Genomic DNA, 15,696 nt, shown 5'->3' with positions numbered 1-15,696 from the left:
GTCGGGGTCTCAGTGTTCAGATTCCGACCAATGGTTAGAACGAGAAAGAGAGAAGCAGATAGCTAAGCTCTTATCTTCTGCTTTGTGTGCACACAACAGAGACAGTCCCGTAGACTTACAATAGGAGCCCATCTTAGTCACCTGGCATAGAGCTGGGAGAAAACGCTATTAACATACACCTCTTTCCAGCTCAGTTCAGGGCTGAACACCCAGACCGTGCCTGATTAAACCTTTTGGCTAGTCCACCATTTGTCTTTTTTTTTTTTTTTTATTTATTTATTGACAGGAACAAAAAGCAAACAAACAAAAAAATATATATTTTTTTTAAATGTGCCTATCCTATTGGCTACATAACTCCCAAACCTTTATTTACATCCCACTCTCCTGCTCCTGGCCTCGAGGACGATACTCTTCCTGGTGCCAGTGGTGGATCCGTCACAGTGCAGCTCAGCGAATTGCTGGCCGCAGCGGTGTCCTGCCTCAGTCAGTGATTGGCTGAACGGCAATGTAACATATTGAGCCCAGGCACCAGTCTTCTTCCTGGTACTGGGGCACAATGTGTTGGAAAACCCCAATGGATAACCCATGTAAGTTAAAAGCTGCTGGCTTTACATTTGCCAAAATGTATTAAACGGTGCACCCCTCTTGATTAACTTGGCATATCTGTGCCTTCCCTGTGCACCTTTCACTAAAATCTACACCAGCTAGGAGCTAGTGGAGATTTTAGCTAAAACCACACACCTACTTGGGGGACATGTCAGAAAGTTGTAAAAAGTCACAAAAATTTAGCACAAACAGGATTTTAAAAGTCCGTATTGGTAAAGTCTACACAACTATTAGAACAGTTATTTTATTTCTGGGAAAGTCATTTATCTACTTTATGAGTGGCTAAATATGTCCTAAGAATGTGCTGGGTTGAGAGGTTTCATCCTGGAATTCAGACATGCAAGATGATCCTAAGACTCCGAGCAGAGCTACTACACCCTCCAAAAAGGATTTATTCTGCTATCAATCTGTAAACAAAAGACAACTCACCAGAGAAAAAGGCAAAGGCAGCTAAGATTCCAAGACGCTTCTTCTCATTTTCATAGCTGTGAGGAGTAAACATTAGCCACAACATGGTGCCCAGGGTGCCTGCAAAGGTCAGGAAGTTGCCCTGTATTGAGAGATTGAAAGGAGATTACAACAACCCTCAACATCACAAGAAAGCCATAATGGCTGGATACAAGTAAAACTATTCTTGTGGCTCTATACTTTTGTAATCATATATAGGGGACCTTGCGGAACAAGGCAACAATTTTTTAGAAGTCTATTTAAGAGTTCTATAGACTTATAATGCATACATTATAGGAGGAAGCCTTTCATGGGAGGCCTCTAGACAAGTTTTGATATAGAGATGATAACCTGCTTTTCACTAGTCAGCCAGAAAGCCAGGGTAGTGGAAGAAGAACCATTAACCTGTTCAGGACCCATGACGTATGCATACGTCTTCACACCCTGGGTCTTAAGGACCCATGACGTATGCATATGTCATGGCGTTTTCCGGTCTCTGCCGCTCGCCGGGCAGAGATCGGAACTGGATGCCTGCTGAAATCCTTCAGCAGGCATCCAGGGCAAACGCCGAGGGGGGCCATGTAGGCCCCCCATGTCGGCGATCGCCGCAAATCGCAAGGGAAATCGCCCTTGCGATCTGCGGCGATACCGGGCTGATCGGGTCTCTGGGACCCGACCGCCCGGTAATTTCGCATGATCCCAGCTGTCGCAGACAGCCAGGACCATGCTGGAGTATCGGAGCGAGGTGGCAAGCCTGCCACCTCCTCCGATCCCCTGCGATCTGTCGGTTAGTTAACCGACCAATCGCAGGAGGGGGGGCGGTTACTTCCTCCCGTCCTGCCCGGCCCCTGAAAGTCCGGAGAGGACGGGAGGAAGACCGGAGGACGCGGCGGGGGACAGGGGAGTGCTGGGGACCGGCCCCGATACTTACCTCGTCCCTGAAGACCCGGATCCAGACGATGAAGACGGCGGCGGCGGCGACAGGTGAGTAGATCTTCAGCCGCGGTCGGGCCCTTTACAGCAATGCACGTCGCCGTAAAGCGACATGCATTGCTGTAATAGGACCCTGTAAACTACAACTCCCAGCATGCCCAGACAGCCCTTGGCGTCTGGGCATGCTGGGAGTTGCAGTTTTGCAACATCTGGAGGTACACAGTTTGGAGACCACTGTGCCCTTCCAGATGTTGCAAAACTACACATCCTCAGCATGCCCTTACTGTCCAGGCATGCTGGGAGTTGTAGTTCTGTAACATCTGGCCCTTCAGATGTTGCAGAACTACAACTCCCAGCATGCCTGGACAGTTTTGGCATACTGGGAGTTGTAGTTTTGCAACATCTGGAAGGGCACAGATTGGGAACCACTGTATTAGTGGTCTGCAAACTGTAGTCCTCCAGATGTTGCAAAACTACAACTCCAAGCATGCTGGGAGTTGTAGTTCGGCAACATCTGGCTCTAAAGATGTTGCCGAACTACTACTCCCAGCATGCCTGAGAATGTTTGGGAGTTGTGGTTTTGCAACAGCTGGAGGCACACTGGTTGGGAAACATTGTTTCCTAACTCAGTGTTTCCCAACCCGTGTGCCTCCAGCTGTTGCAAAACCACAACTCCCAAACATTCTCAGGCATGCTGGGAGTTGTAGTTTTGCGACAGCTGGAGGTCCCCCCCCTGTGAATGTACAGGGTACATTCACATGGGCAGGGGGCTTACAGTGAGTATCGGGCTGCAAGTTTGCGATGCAGCAAATTTTGCGCGGCAGCTCAAACTCGCTGTAATCCCCCCGCCCGTGTGACTGTACCCTAAAAACACTACACTACACTAACACAAAATAAAATAAAAAGTAAAAAACACTACATATACACATACCCCTACACAGCCCCCCTCCCTCCCCAATAAAAATGAAAAACGTCTGATACGCCACTCTTTCCAAAATGGAGCCTCCAGCTGTTGCAAAACAACAACTCCCAGTATTGCCAGACAGCCGTTGACTGTCCAGGCATGCTGGGAGTTTTACAACAGCTGGAGGCACCCTGTTTGGGAATCACTGGCGTAGAATACCCCTATGTCCACCCCTATGCAAATCCCTAATTCAGGCCTCAAATGCACATGGCGCTCTCACTTTGGAGCCCTGTCGTATTTCAGGGCAACAGTTTAGGGCCACATATGGGGTATCGCCGTACTCGGGAGAAATTGCCTTACAAATCTTGGGGGTCTTTTTCTCCTTTCACCCCTTATGAAAAGGTGAAGTTGGGGTCTACACCAGCATGTTAGTGTAAAAAAAATAAACTTTTTACACTAACATGCTGGTGTTGCCCTATACTTTTCATTTTGACAAGAGGTAAAGGGGAAAAAAGCCCCACAAAATTTGTAACACAATTTCTCCCGACTACGGAGATACCCCATATGTGGGCACAAAGTGCTCTGGGGGCGCACAACAAGGCCCAGAAGGGAGAGTGCACCATGTACATTTGAGGTGATTTGCACAGGGGTGGCTGATTGTTACAGCGGTTTTGACAAACGCAAAAAAAACAAAACCCCACATGTGACCCCATTTCGGAAACTAGACCCCTCACGGAATGTAATGAGGGGTGCAGTGAGAATTTACACCCCACTGGTGTCTGACAGATCTTTGGAACAGTGGGCTGTGCAAATTAAAAATGTTGTACAGCCCACTGTTCCAAAGATTTGACAGACACCAGTGGGGGGTAAATGCTCATTTTATGCCTTGTTACGTTCCTCAAGGGGTCTAGTTTCCAAAATGGTATGCCATGTGGGGGTTATTTTGCTGTCCTGGCACCATATGGGCTTCCTAAATGCGACATGCCCCCCGAGCAAAATTTGCTCTCAAAAAGCCAAATATGACTCCTTCTCTTCTGAGCATTGTAGTTCGCCCGTAGTGCACTTCAGGTCACCTTATGGGGTACCTCCATACTCAGAAGAGATGTGGTTACAAATTTTGGGGGGTATTTTCTGCTATTAACCCTTGTAAAAATGTGAAATTTGGGGGGGAAACACACATTTTAGTGATTTTTTTTATTTATTTTTTACGTATGCAAAAGTCGTGAAACCCCTGTGGGGTATTAAGGCTCACTTTATTTCTTGTTACGTTCCACAAGGGGTCTAGTTTCCAAAATGGTATGCCATGTGTTTTTTTTTTGCTGTCCTGGCACCATAGGGGCTTCCTAAATGCGACATGCCCCCGAGCAAAATTTGCTCTCAAAAAGCCAAATATGACTCCTTCTCTTCTGAGCATTGTAGTTCACTCATAGTACACCTCAGGTCAACTTATGGGATACCTCCATACTCAGAAGAGATGGGGTTACAATGTTTGGGGGGTATTTTCTGCTATTAACCCTTGCAAAAATGTGAAATTTGGGGGGAAACACACATTTTAGTGAAATTTTATTTTTATTTTTTTACATATGCAAAAGTCGTGAAACCCCTGTGGGGTATTAAGGCTCACTTTTTTCCTTGTTACGTACCTCAAGGGGTCTAGTTTCCAAAATGGTATGCCATGTGGGGGATTTTTGCTGTTCTGGCACCATAGGGGCTTCCTAAATGCAACATGCCTCCCAAAAACCATTTCAAAAAAACGTACTCTCCAAAATCCCCTTGTCGCTCCTTCGCTTCTGAGCCCTCTACTGCGCCCGCCGAACACTTTACATAGACATATGGAGGTATGTGCTTACTCGAGAGAAATTGGGCTACAAATATAAGTATACATTTTCTCCTTTTTCCCCCTTGTAAAAATTCAAAAATTGGGTCTACAAGAACATGCGAGTGTAAAAAATGGAGATTGTGAATTTTCTCCTTCACTTTGCTGTTATTCCTGTGAAACACCTAAAGGGTTAAAACGCGGACTGAATGTCATTTTGAATACTCTGGGGGGTGCAGTTTTTATAATGGGGTAATTTGTGGGGTATTTCTAATATGAAGACCCTTCAAATCCACTTCAAACCTGAACTGGTCCATGAAAAATTGTGAGTTTGGAAATTTTGTGAAAAATTGGAAAATTGCTGCTGAACTTTGAAGCCCTCTGGTGACTTCCAAAAGTAAAAACACGTAAATTTTATGATGCAAACATAAAATAGACATATTGTATATGTGAATAAAAAAAAAATTATTTGGAATATCCATTTTCCTTACAAGCAGAGAGCTTCAAAGTTAAAAAAATGCAAAATTTTCAAATTTTTCATAAAATGTTGGGATTTTTCACCAAGAAAGGATGCAAGTTACCACAAAATTTTACCACTATGTTAAAGTAGAATATGTCACGAAAAAACAATCTCGGAATCAGAATGATAACTAAAAGCATTCCAGAGTTATTAATGTTTAAAGTGACAGTGGTCAGAATTGCAAAAAATGGCCGGGTCCTGAGGTGTAAAATGGCTGGGTCCTTAAGGGGTACTTTCCGGTGGAAAACAGTTTTTTTTTTTTTTTTTATAAAATCAACTGGTGCCAGAAAGTTGAACAGATTTGTAAATGACGTCTATTAAAAAATCTTTACCCATCCAGTACTTTTTAGCAGCTGTATGCTACAGAGGATTTTTTTTTTCTTTTTGAATTTATTTTTTGTCTTGTCCAAAGTGCTCTCTGCTGACACCTGATGCCCGTATCATGAACTGTCCAGAGCAGCATAGGTTTGCTATGAGGATTTTCTCCTGCTCTGGACAGTTCCTGATACGGGCATCAGGTGTCAGCAGAGAGCACTTTGGACAAGACAAAAAAGAAATTAAAAAAATAAATAAATAAAAATTCCTCTGTAGCATACAGCTGCTAACAAGTACTGGATGGGTAAAGATTTTTTAATAGAAGTCATTTACAAATCTGTTTAACTTTCTGGCACCAGTTGATTTAAAAAAAATAAAATAAAATGTTTTCCACTGGAGTACTCCTTTAAACAACGTGCTCTCAAAGCCAAAGCTGTAGAGCAAAAAAAAAAAAAAACAACCCATGACATTTGAATGGAGGAAAGTTGTGTGTCTAGCAGAGCTCTTGACTGTTCCCTGGCAATTATACATAAAAGTTAAATAAAAAGGACTCACCTGCAGAAATCCAAAGACCACGTTTGCATAAGCACCAGCGGCAGCTACCAGCATGCAGAGGACAAAGCTGCTGTACACTCGCTTCAAGTGCTGCTGTGTGGACTGGGAACTGAAATACAACCAGCAGACTCGGTAAATGGGTTAGAAGGAAACTATACATTATAGATCTGTACACACAAATATACACGCACACATACTGAATTTTTTTTATTTTTATTATATATATTACACACAAACACACACATATGCGCAGCAAATTATGTCACGAGTGACCCTACCCTGAAGATGCCCATACACCTTGGCAGAAAAAAATGGCCTGAACTTGCCAATTGTATCATAATTATGCAGCTGTCCTGGGCCGGCCTATTCCCCTTTCCCATTGCAGACATATGAATGTTTAGCTAAGGAGCAGCAAGAATTGCTGTTGGCCCAACAAACATTTGGTTGACAACTACTGAAGAAGGTGTACGGGAGATGTGAACTGCACATTACCAAGGTAGGTAAACAGAGGGACCAGGGAGGAACAGTGCAGAAGCAGTCAAGATGAGTACAGTATCCATTTATTAAATTGGAGAACCCCTTTGAACTCCAACTGGTAAGGTGCCTGTTTCCACTGTTTAGATACCTGGGAACATGAGGGTCATGGACAATTTCATTCAGACCCTGATAAAGCACTGGATTCCTGCACTGTTAATACCTCACCGTAACAGCTGGTCCCGTATTGCAGCGGGCCGAAGATGGTATATTCCGTAAAGTGCTGTGTAACGGTGAGCGGGCAGTATGATCCTCCCGTGCCTGTTGCGAATGGAGCTCCGGCAAGAGAATTCCAGGTGAGCGGTCCGCAATATCAATTTATACCTGTTCTCGGTGTCGGACCTTTCTCTTTGTTGCAAGACCAGGGCACACGTGGAGTTATGTAGTGGTTCTAATCTTACGCCCGGTTGGTAGGATGGATTTATTGCTGCAAATGCAGTGAGCGGCTAAATTAATTTGTGGAATATCGGCTCAAATTCAGACTGGATGCCTAGACGCGTTTCAGGGTGCTGAAATCGACCCCTTCCTCAGTAGGCAAAATTGCCTACTGAGGAAGGGGTCGATTTCAGCACCCTGAAACGTGTCTAGGCATCCAGTCTGAACAGAGCGATAATTGAAACGCATTGCCTGAATTTGAGCCGATATTCCACAAATTCATTTAGCCGCTCACTGCATTTGCAGCAATAAATCCATCCTACCAACCGGGCGTAAGATTAGAACCACTACATAACTCCATGTGTGCCCTGGTCTTGCAACAAAGAGAAAGGTCCGACACCGAGAACAGGTATAAATTGATATTGCGGACCGCTCACCTGGAATTCTCTTGCCGGAGCTCCTTTCGCAACAGGCACGGGAGGATCATACTGCCCGCTCACCATTACACAGCACCTTACGGAATATACCATCTTCGGCCCGCTGCAATACGGGACCAGCTGTTACGGTGAGGTAGCGCATAACTTTTCATCTATAGATTGTGGACAGTACAGTCTAGATCCAATGTGAGACCGATTATTCATCTTAGTTTTCATTTACATAACATCTGCCGGATTAACAGTTTATTCCGAACTATCGGCATTCAATATTGCTAGCACTTTAAACATCCAGCGATTGCTGCAAGGGATACAATTTATTCTGCCATTAGGGCCTAATGGCAGATTTAATATTGCTCTGATAAATATTTTATGTTTGTATCAATATTTTTTATTGTATTTTAATAAATTTTTTCATTTTGTTTCAAACTTGCTGTTCTCAATTGATATTCATTGTGTACCCAGTAGGATGATGCTCTTGAGGTGTGGTTAAAATATTTTTTTTATAATTTACAAATCTGTTTAACTTTCTGGCACCAGTTGAAGGGGTACTCCCATTTTTTTTTTTTTTTTTTTTTTTTTTAATCATCTGGTGCCAGAAAGTTAAACAGATTTGTAAATCACTTCTATTAAAACAATCTTAATCCTTCCAGTACTTTTTAGGGGCTGTATACTAAAGAGAAATCCAAAAAAAGAAATTCATTTCCTCTGATGTCATGAGCACAGTGCTCTCTGCTGACCGCTGCTGTCCATAGCAGCATATGTTTGCTATGGGGATTTTCTCCTGTTCTGGACAGTTCCTAAAATGGACAGCAGAGGTCAGCAGAGTGTACTGCGGTCATGACATCAGAGGAAATGTATTTCCGTTTTTGGATTTCTCTTTAGTATACAGCCCTTAAAAAGTACTGGAAGGATTAAGATTTTTAATAGAAGTAATTTACAAATCTGTTTAACTTTCTGGCACCAGTTGATATAAAAAAAAAAAAAAAATACGTTTTACACAGGAGTACCCCTTTAATTTAAACAAAAAAGTTTTCCACCGCAGTGGAAAAGTGGTGGGAATGCTCTAAAACAGTGTTTCCCAACCAAGGTGCCTCCAGCTGTTGCAAAACTACAACTCCCAGCATGCTGGAAGTTATAGTTTTGCAACAGCTGGAGGCACCTTGGTTGGGAAACACTGCTTTAGAAGAATGAAACAGAAAACAAAGTTAAGGAACACATTGCTATAGCATGTGATGTAATACGCATTATGACAGCACAAGATACAGAACAACTGGCTTCATGAAAGACATCAAGATCTAGTCAAATGGCTTAGGGGAGCAAAACATGGAGAGACTAGAATGGCCGCTACTAGAGATGAGCGAACTTACAGTAAATTCGATTCGTCACGAACTTCTCGGCTCGGCAGTTGATGACTTTTCCTGCATAAATTAGTTCAGCTTTCAGGTGCTCCGGTGGGCTGGAAAAGGTGGATACAGTCCTAGGAGACTCTTTCCTAGGAATGTATCCACCTTTTCCAGCCCACCGGAGCACCTGAAGGCTGAACTAATTTATGCAGGAAAAGTCATCAACTGCCGAGCCGAGAAGTTCGTGACGAATCGAATTTACTGTAAGTGCGCTCATCTCTAGCCGCTACCATAACAAAAAATACTTACATGTGTGAGAACTTGAGAAGCGCATCAAAGTTGATATTTCTATCAAGAAAATCCATAGTGGAATCGATTCTAGTCGTCTTCTGCCTGAACTCCTGTGAAGTTGAAAATAAATGGAGTTAAAAGACTTGAGAGTCTAAAAGACTTGACTGGTTAGAATGGGATCTGGAGAGCCCTCTGTGTGCGCCTGCTTGTTGGGGAAAGCCAGGGACACTGATCATAGAGGAGCTTCTTCCTGGAGACTCACAGACTTATGGGGACCCGGGGGACCTCTTGATCAAGATGGTGCAATTATTGCAGGCAGTTGCGAGAAAACCATAGGCTCAGGCGGTTCCAAAGAGAATAGACGTGGGTCTGTAGAGTCCCGCCCCATGACAGTCATTAATACAGCTAATGATTTCCCTTGGCAACACAATGGCTGCACATATGTAGCAGAGGAATGGTAAATTAATACTTGAAATTCACAGGAAAAAAAAATATTAAAAAAAGGGGTACTCCACTGGAAAAGATTTTGTTTTAAATCAACTGGTGCCAGAAAGTTAAACAGATTTGTAAATTACTTCTATTTAAGAATCTTAATCTACTTAATCTACTCTCTGTATACTACAGAGGAAGAAGTTCTTCTCTTTTTGAATTTCCTTTCTGACCACAGTGCTCTCTGCTGACACCTCTGTCCATGTCAGGAACTGTCTGGAGCAGGAGGTGGTTTGCTATGGGGATTTGTTCCTGACATGGACAGAGGTGTCAGCAGCAGAGAGCACTGTGATAAGACAGAAAAGAACTACACAACTTCCTGGGGAGCAAACAGCAGCTGATAAGTACTGGAAGGATTAAGATTTTTTTTTTTTTATACAAGTAATTTACAAATCTGTTTAACTTTCTGGCACCAGTTGATTAGAAAAAAAAATTGTTTTCCACTGGAGTACCCCTTTAAATGTATACATGACTGTTAGTGATGCTCCAGAACTGATATTTCATGGGGAATAAAAAGTATTTTCTAAAATAGACTGGTAAGGAGAAGCTACAGGCCCTTTTCTAAATGCAGGTCTATATCTGAGCCAACACAGATCTAACTAGAACTACAATTCATCCAACCTGAGACGGATTTGAATAACAAATAGAGAAAAAAATAATAATAATAATAATGCAAAACTTCACTAGGCAAAACCTAGGCAGTGTGATGTCATGGAAGCAATGACTAAATCAGTGTTTCCCAACCAGGGTGCCTCCAGCTATTGCAAAACTACAACTCCCAGCATGCCTGTACAGCCGAAGGCAAAACTACAACTCCCAGCAAAACTACAACTCCCAGCATGCCCGTACAGCCGAAGGCTGTCCGGGCATGCTGGGAGTTGTAGTTTTGCAACAGCTGGAGGCACCCTGGTTGGGAAATACTGGGTTAACCCTTCAGGTGCTGCCCCCTCTCTTCTCTCCCCTGTTTAGTTAACCCTTCATAATGCAGTCCCCACTTCCTCCTGTTAACCTTTCCCTAGTCCCCTAAGTTTTGTTTTTTGTTGTATATAATTCGATGAACTCAAGGCTCAAGTCCTGCAGGAGCACGTGGGAATTTAGTTTCTGCACTTTTTTTCCACAGCAGGAATACTGTTCTCCTTAGCATGGAATCCTGCAGGACAAGTCCTTTAGTGGTAATCTTGGGCGAGTTCCCACACTTCCCCGCACCCCCCCCCCCCCAGGACTTGACCCCTGGATAAATTGATCAAACCAATAATTAGCGAACTAATCGATTTTACAAATAATGATTACCGTAGTTGCAGCTCTACTTATGCTTCACTCTGGATTATACAGAGGTGGGATTTACTTCATATATATGACAGTGAACAACCCCCTCTTGTTACAACAAGCTGGAAAGCATCATCACCCAGCAAGTCCACCCATACGAATGCAACAGGATACTAGTTGTATAACCAAATAATCCCATAAACTTTGTAATCCCAGGAAAGAGGCTAGAAATCCAGAAGAGCGCTCAGGTTAATGGTAGATTGAGAACAACAAGGCATTCACTTCTACTTTAACATGTGATAACCCGGTTTATTGTGTAATGTAGACACCGGTATGGAAAAAGGAGAAGCCGGAAAATCAGGTTCAACCGGAATCATTTCAAGTAAGGCTGGGTTCACGCCACGTTTTTGCAATACAGTTCCCGTCTACGTTTTCAATGTGAAAACCGTACGGAACCGTATTGACTCTCCATTGAAAACCATATGCCAAACGATGCATCCGTTTTGCGTTTTGTCCATTTTTTCCCCATACAAAACCTAAGCAGACCATGGTTTTCGGTCCCAGTGAAAACCCCGTATTAAACCGTCTAAGTCAGGGGTCTGCAACCCGCGGCTCTTTTACTCCTTTGCCGCGGCTCCGCGAGTCTGTCCCGGTCACCCTCATTCCGGGACAATGCAGTGTCCCGGAATGATCTGACCCGTGAACCGCCGTCACGGCGTTGTCGGTTTACTTACCTGCCCTAGTGCCATCGGAGCGGAGTCTCTTCTTCTGGGGCCGTGCGGCTCCTCACTGTCACGTGACAATGTAACGTCGCATGACAGTGACGTCGCCAGCCTGCGCCTCAGTCGACAGCTGTCACGCCCCTCCCATAGGTTTGCATTGAGGGGCGGGGTCGTGATATAACGCTCTGTCCCCGTGATCGACAGTAATCAGACCCGGAGCAAACACACTCCGGGGACTGATTTTAATGGGGTGCGGTGTCCAAGATCACAGGGGTCTCCAGCGGCGGGACCCCCGCGATCAGGCATCTTATCCTCTATCCTTATCCCCCACACATTAGGCGCAGGCAGTGTTCATCCACACATTAGGCGCAGGCAGTGTTCCCCCACACATTAGGCGCAGGCAGTGTTCCCCCACAGACATACAGCCTTCAGCCATATACAGTGTATGGCTGGAGGCTGTATGCCTGTGTACTGCCCAACTTCAGTATCCCGACCACCGCTCCGGCTATAGCAGTAGGTCCTGGGAGTGGTGGTCTAAGTACCGAAGATGAAGTGCTGCTGGTCGCTTACCAAGCTGGCCAGCGCGCGTCTTCCTCCTACTCGATCCTCTGTGCTTTTGTTTCTATGGGCGCACGCACGGGACGTCAGTGACGTCCCGGCGTGCGCTACCTCCTGGCGACCCCTGCGTTTTTAAACTCAACGCGGGGCTGCAGGGAGTTAATAGTGATGGCGGGGTGCGGAATTGCCCCATCGCTACAGGACGGGCAAACACCGGCTCTGTTTGGGGCCCCCGAGCCAGCTGCTTGGTTTGCCTGTCCTGTTGCGACGGGCCTGGAGTCAGGTGTGTGTCTTGACCTCCGCCGAACCCGCGAGACTGACTCACCGAACCCAAGTTAAGAACAACTGGCCTAAGGGGATTTAATGCTGCATTCGGCTATTAGTTTATTCATTTTGATTTAAACAGAATCATGTACAGTATGTGCATACATGCCCTAAGAGTACATTCACACACACTGGCCTTTATTTACTAAGAGTACTGTGTAGTTTTTTTTGTGGGTTTTAATGCCCTACAATTTATTTTCCACAGTATTTACGAAGGTTTCCCTACATTTTGCTTTTTTTTTTTTTTTACACATGCTCTGATCTGTCTGGTTTTCTTCAGCTGAAATCCACCACATTTTATGTGGAAACCTTAGTAAATATGTTGATTTTTTGTGATATTGTCGGTGACACGCCCCTTTTCGGAGACCACGCCCCCTTTCCGGGCGCCTAACCAGACAAAACATGTCGGGTTAGCAATAGTAAATGAGGGCCACTGTGTCTACTGTGGATGGCAGCAAATAGAGTACGGACGCGTTCACATTTGAGGAAAAAAGTTGCTATCAATTTGTTGCAGATACCCTAACATTTAAAATGTAACATATCTGCTGCAGATTTAAAGCTGTTTAATCAATACAAATAAATATCAGAAGAAATCATCAAATCCACAGCAGACCTGGTACGTGTAAATGTATGCACAGGACAGAGACTATAGATTTTAAATAATTTTTAAATCTAAAATTACTAAGCTAAATCTGCAGCAGCAAACCGGGTCAGTCACTGTGAGTTATGCAGAAAAACAAATTTTGCCACCACAGAAAACCAGCAGCATTTTTATTATGTCGCTATAGAGCTGTGAACTGTGTGCTTTTTATTATTATTTTATTACATTTGCTACAATACATTTACTGATCCAATTTGCTGATATAATTGAGATATTGTTATTTCAATACGTAGAAAACAGTTAGGGCCCATTCACACAACGGAATTACAGAGCAGAGCAGGATTTTGCGGCACCGTGCACACGGCAGAATTTCAAACATATTCCTTTCATTTGTCGTAATCCGCTTGGGAAAGCCTATTAGCTAATGGGACTCTAATTTTTGCGTTAAAATGCAACACTAAATAACCACCGGCTAGCTGAGGAAATTCCTTGCTGAATTTAAGGGGTTATTCAGCTGGAGGGTGTCACACTGTCCCTCAGCCAATCACTGACTGCGGCTACCGTGTTTCTTTACGGTATGTACCTTGACCAACATGGGGGGGCTGTAGCAGTGTGGAGGATGTCGCAATCCCCCATCTTCCACACTGCTACAGCCCCCCATCCTCCACACTCCCGCAGCTCCCCATCCCCCACACTGCTACAGCCCCCCCATCCTCCCCTTCCCCCTTTGTCCTCCACACTCCTACAGTGCCCCCCACCCCCTGCCATAATAAACTACGGTACACATTTCATCCCCAGCGGAGACCAGCACTTCCCTACCTTCATACGGTAGCGTCCGCAACTTGTAATGTACGGTAGCTGCAGCTCTCGGTGGCGGCGGGATCTCCTTCTGTTGCTTAGCAGCCGGGGGCATGGACACGCACGGACGTTTTAAAGCGACAGCGTCCCTGCCCCGGCTCAATTACGGTAACTTGCGGCGGGACCAGCCAGGGGGGGGGGGGGGGTTGGGAAGTTTGCGGGCATTACTGGCAGCCGCGGTCCGGATCTGGACCGTGGTCCGCCAGTTGATTACCCCTGGCCTAGGTCTTATTTTCGAGGTAGGGTTTATATTGCAGCCCACCCTGATAATCCTGCTAGGGCTTACTTTCTGGGAAACAGGGTATGTCCTGCCTAGACCAGTGATTGGCTGAGGGACAGAGTGACGTCAGGGCCCGGGTGTCACGATTTTGGGCAGGAAGGAGCACAGCCAGGAATCGGGGCTATCGCTGGATTACAGGAGGCAAGTGAAAGTTTGTTTCTTTTAATGCCATTCACTGCATAAGTGCTAAAAAAAACCTTCCCGCTGGATAAACCCTTTATCTCAGTGTGAATGGGCTCTTACAGGGTTTTCTAAAATTCAGCATGCTAACATATTCTTCTTTAATCAAAAGGAACAAAATAAAAACCTGTACCACACAGATCGGTCAAAGTGCACAAAAAAAACCTTCCTGCGCAAAATTCCAACACAGAAATAATCTATTAACCAAAGAACTATGGTCCCCGGGTTAAATTACAGTGAAGTCTATCAGGTACAATTTCGCGACAGTCATATATTTCTACACAGGAGAAGTGTCAGCAACAATGGGGGAGATTTATCAAAACCTGTGCAGAGGAAGAGTGGTGCAGTTGCCCATAGCAACCAATCAGATTGCTTCTTTCATTTTCCACAGGCCTCTTTAGAGGCCTGTGGAAAATGAAAGAAGCAATCTGATTGGTTGCTATGGGCAACTGCACCACTCTTCCTCTGCACAGGTTTTGATAAATCTCCCCCAATATTCTTACAAATGATCTAAAAAAATTAGGTTGTGTTCACACTTGAAATATTTCTGCTCTAGCCTTTTGGTGGTAAAACTTCAGCTGCCATACATTGCATTAAAGGGGTACTCCACTGGTCAGCGTTCGGAACTAAAATGTTCCGAACGCTGTTTTGAGGCTGCGGTGGGTCGGCCCCGCCTCTCGTGACATCATGGTCACGCCCCTCAGTGCAAGTCAATGAGAGGGGGCGTGATGGCCGTGGCCCCTCCCATTGACTTGCATTGAGGGGCGTGACCATGATGTCACAAGGGGCGTGGCTGACCCACCGCAGCCTGAAAACAGCGTTCGGAACATTTAGTTCGCTGGCCAGTGGAGTACCCCTTTAATGTCATGATATTGATCCTTTGGCAGCTCTGGGAGGGTACTGGAGCTCCATGATGTATGGAGTCTTACAGGAAATTCCACACAGGAAAGATGTATAGTAATACAGGGGTGTAGAAATTTAAATAAATAACTACTTGTCCAAGGGACTAAAGCGGAACATAATCTACTTGTCCCTCAAGAAAAGCCACTTGTCCTGGTAGATAAAATAATTTTAACCAAAATAGTATATACCGTATTTTTCGCCCTATAGGACGCACGCAATTTATAGGTGCCGTTGGCTGTCCGGTCATGCTGGGAGTTGTAGTTTTGCAACATCTGGAGGTCCGCAGATTGAAGACCACTGCATAGGAGGTAATACTCACGTGTCCCTGCCGCTCCGGACCCGTCACCGCTGCCCTGGATGTCGCTCCATCGCTGTCACCGTGTCCCCGTCGCTCCGGAACAGCTCTCCCGCCGGCCGGGTATCCTCGCTCTCCGTCACC

General features: G+C 45.0%; 2 protein-coding genes across 3 annotated transcripts in view; one reads left to right on the top strand and one right to left on the bottom strand.

Moving 5' to 3' along the window:
* Window positions 1-15,696, top strand: part of LOC130358635 (formin-like protein 3) — a 289,106-nt gene that overhangs the window by 87,361 nt on the left and 186,049 nt on the right. The gene's annotated exons all lie outside the window — the stretch shown is intronic.
* Window positions 1-15,696, bottom strand: part of TMBIM6 (transmembrane BAX inhibitor motif containing 6) — a 33,284-nt gene that overhangs the window by 9,303 nt on the left and 8,285 nt on the right. For both annotated transcript variants that reach the window (XM_056562153.1, XM_056562154.1), the window contains exons 2-4: window positions 9,095-9,186; window positions 6,097-6,205; window positions 1,036-1,156 (exon numbers count right to left, since the gene is read on the bottom strand). In XM_056562153.1, the coding sequence (XP_056418128.1) occupies window positions 1,036-1,156; window positions 6,097-6,205; window positions 9,095-9,150 (286 nt within the window). In that variant the 5' untranslated portion in view covers window positions 9,151-9,186. The remainder of the gene's footprint in view (window positions 1-1,035; window positions 1,157-6,096; window positions 6,206-9,094; window positions 9,187-15,696) is intronic.

The sequence above is a fragment of the Hyla sarda genome, chromosome 2, assembly GCF_029499605.1.
Source record: "Hyla sarda isolate aHylSar1 chromosome 2, aHylSar1.hap1, whole genome shotgun sequence".
Taxonomy (NCBI): domain Eukaryota; kingdom Metazoa; phylum Chordata; class Amphibia; order Anura; family Hylidae; genus Hyla; species Hyla sarda.
Note: the sequence above shows the minus strand (reverse complement) of the source record. Positions and strands in the feature narration are given on the sequence as shown.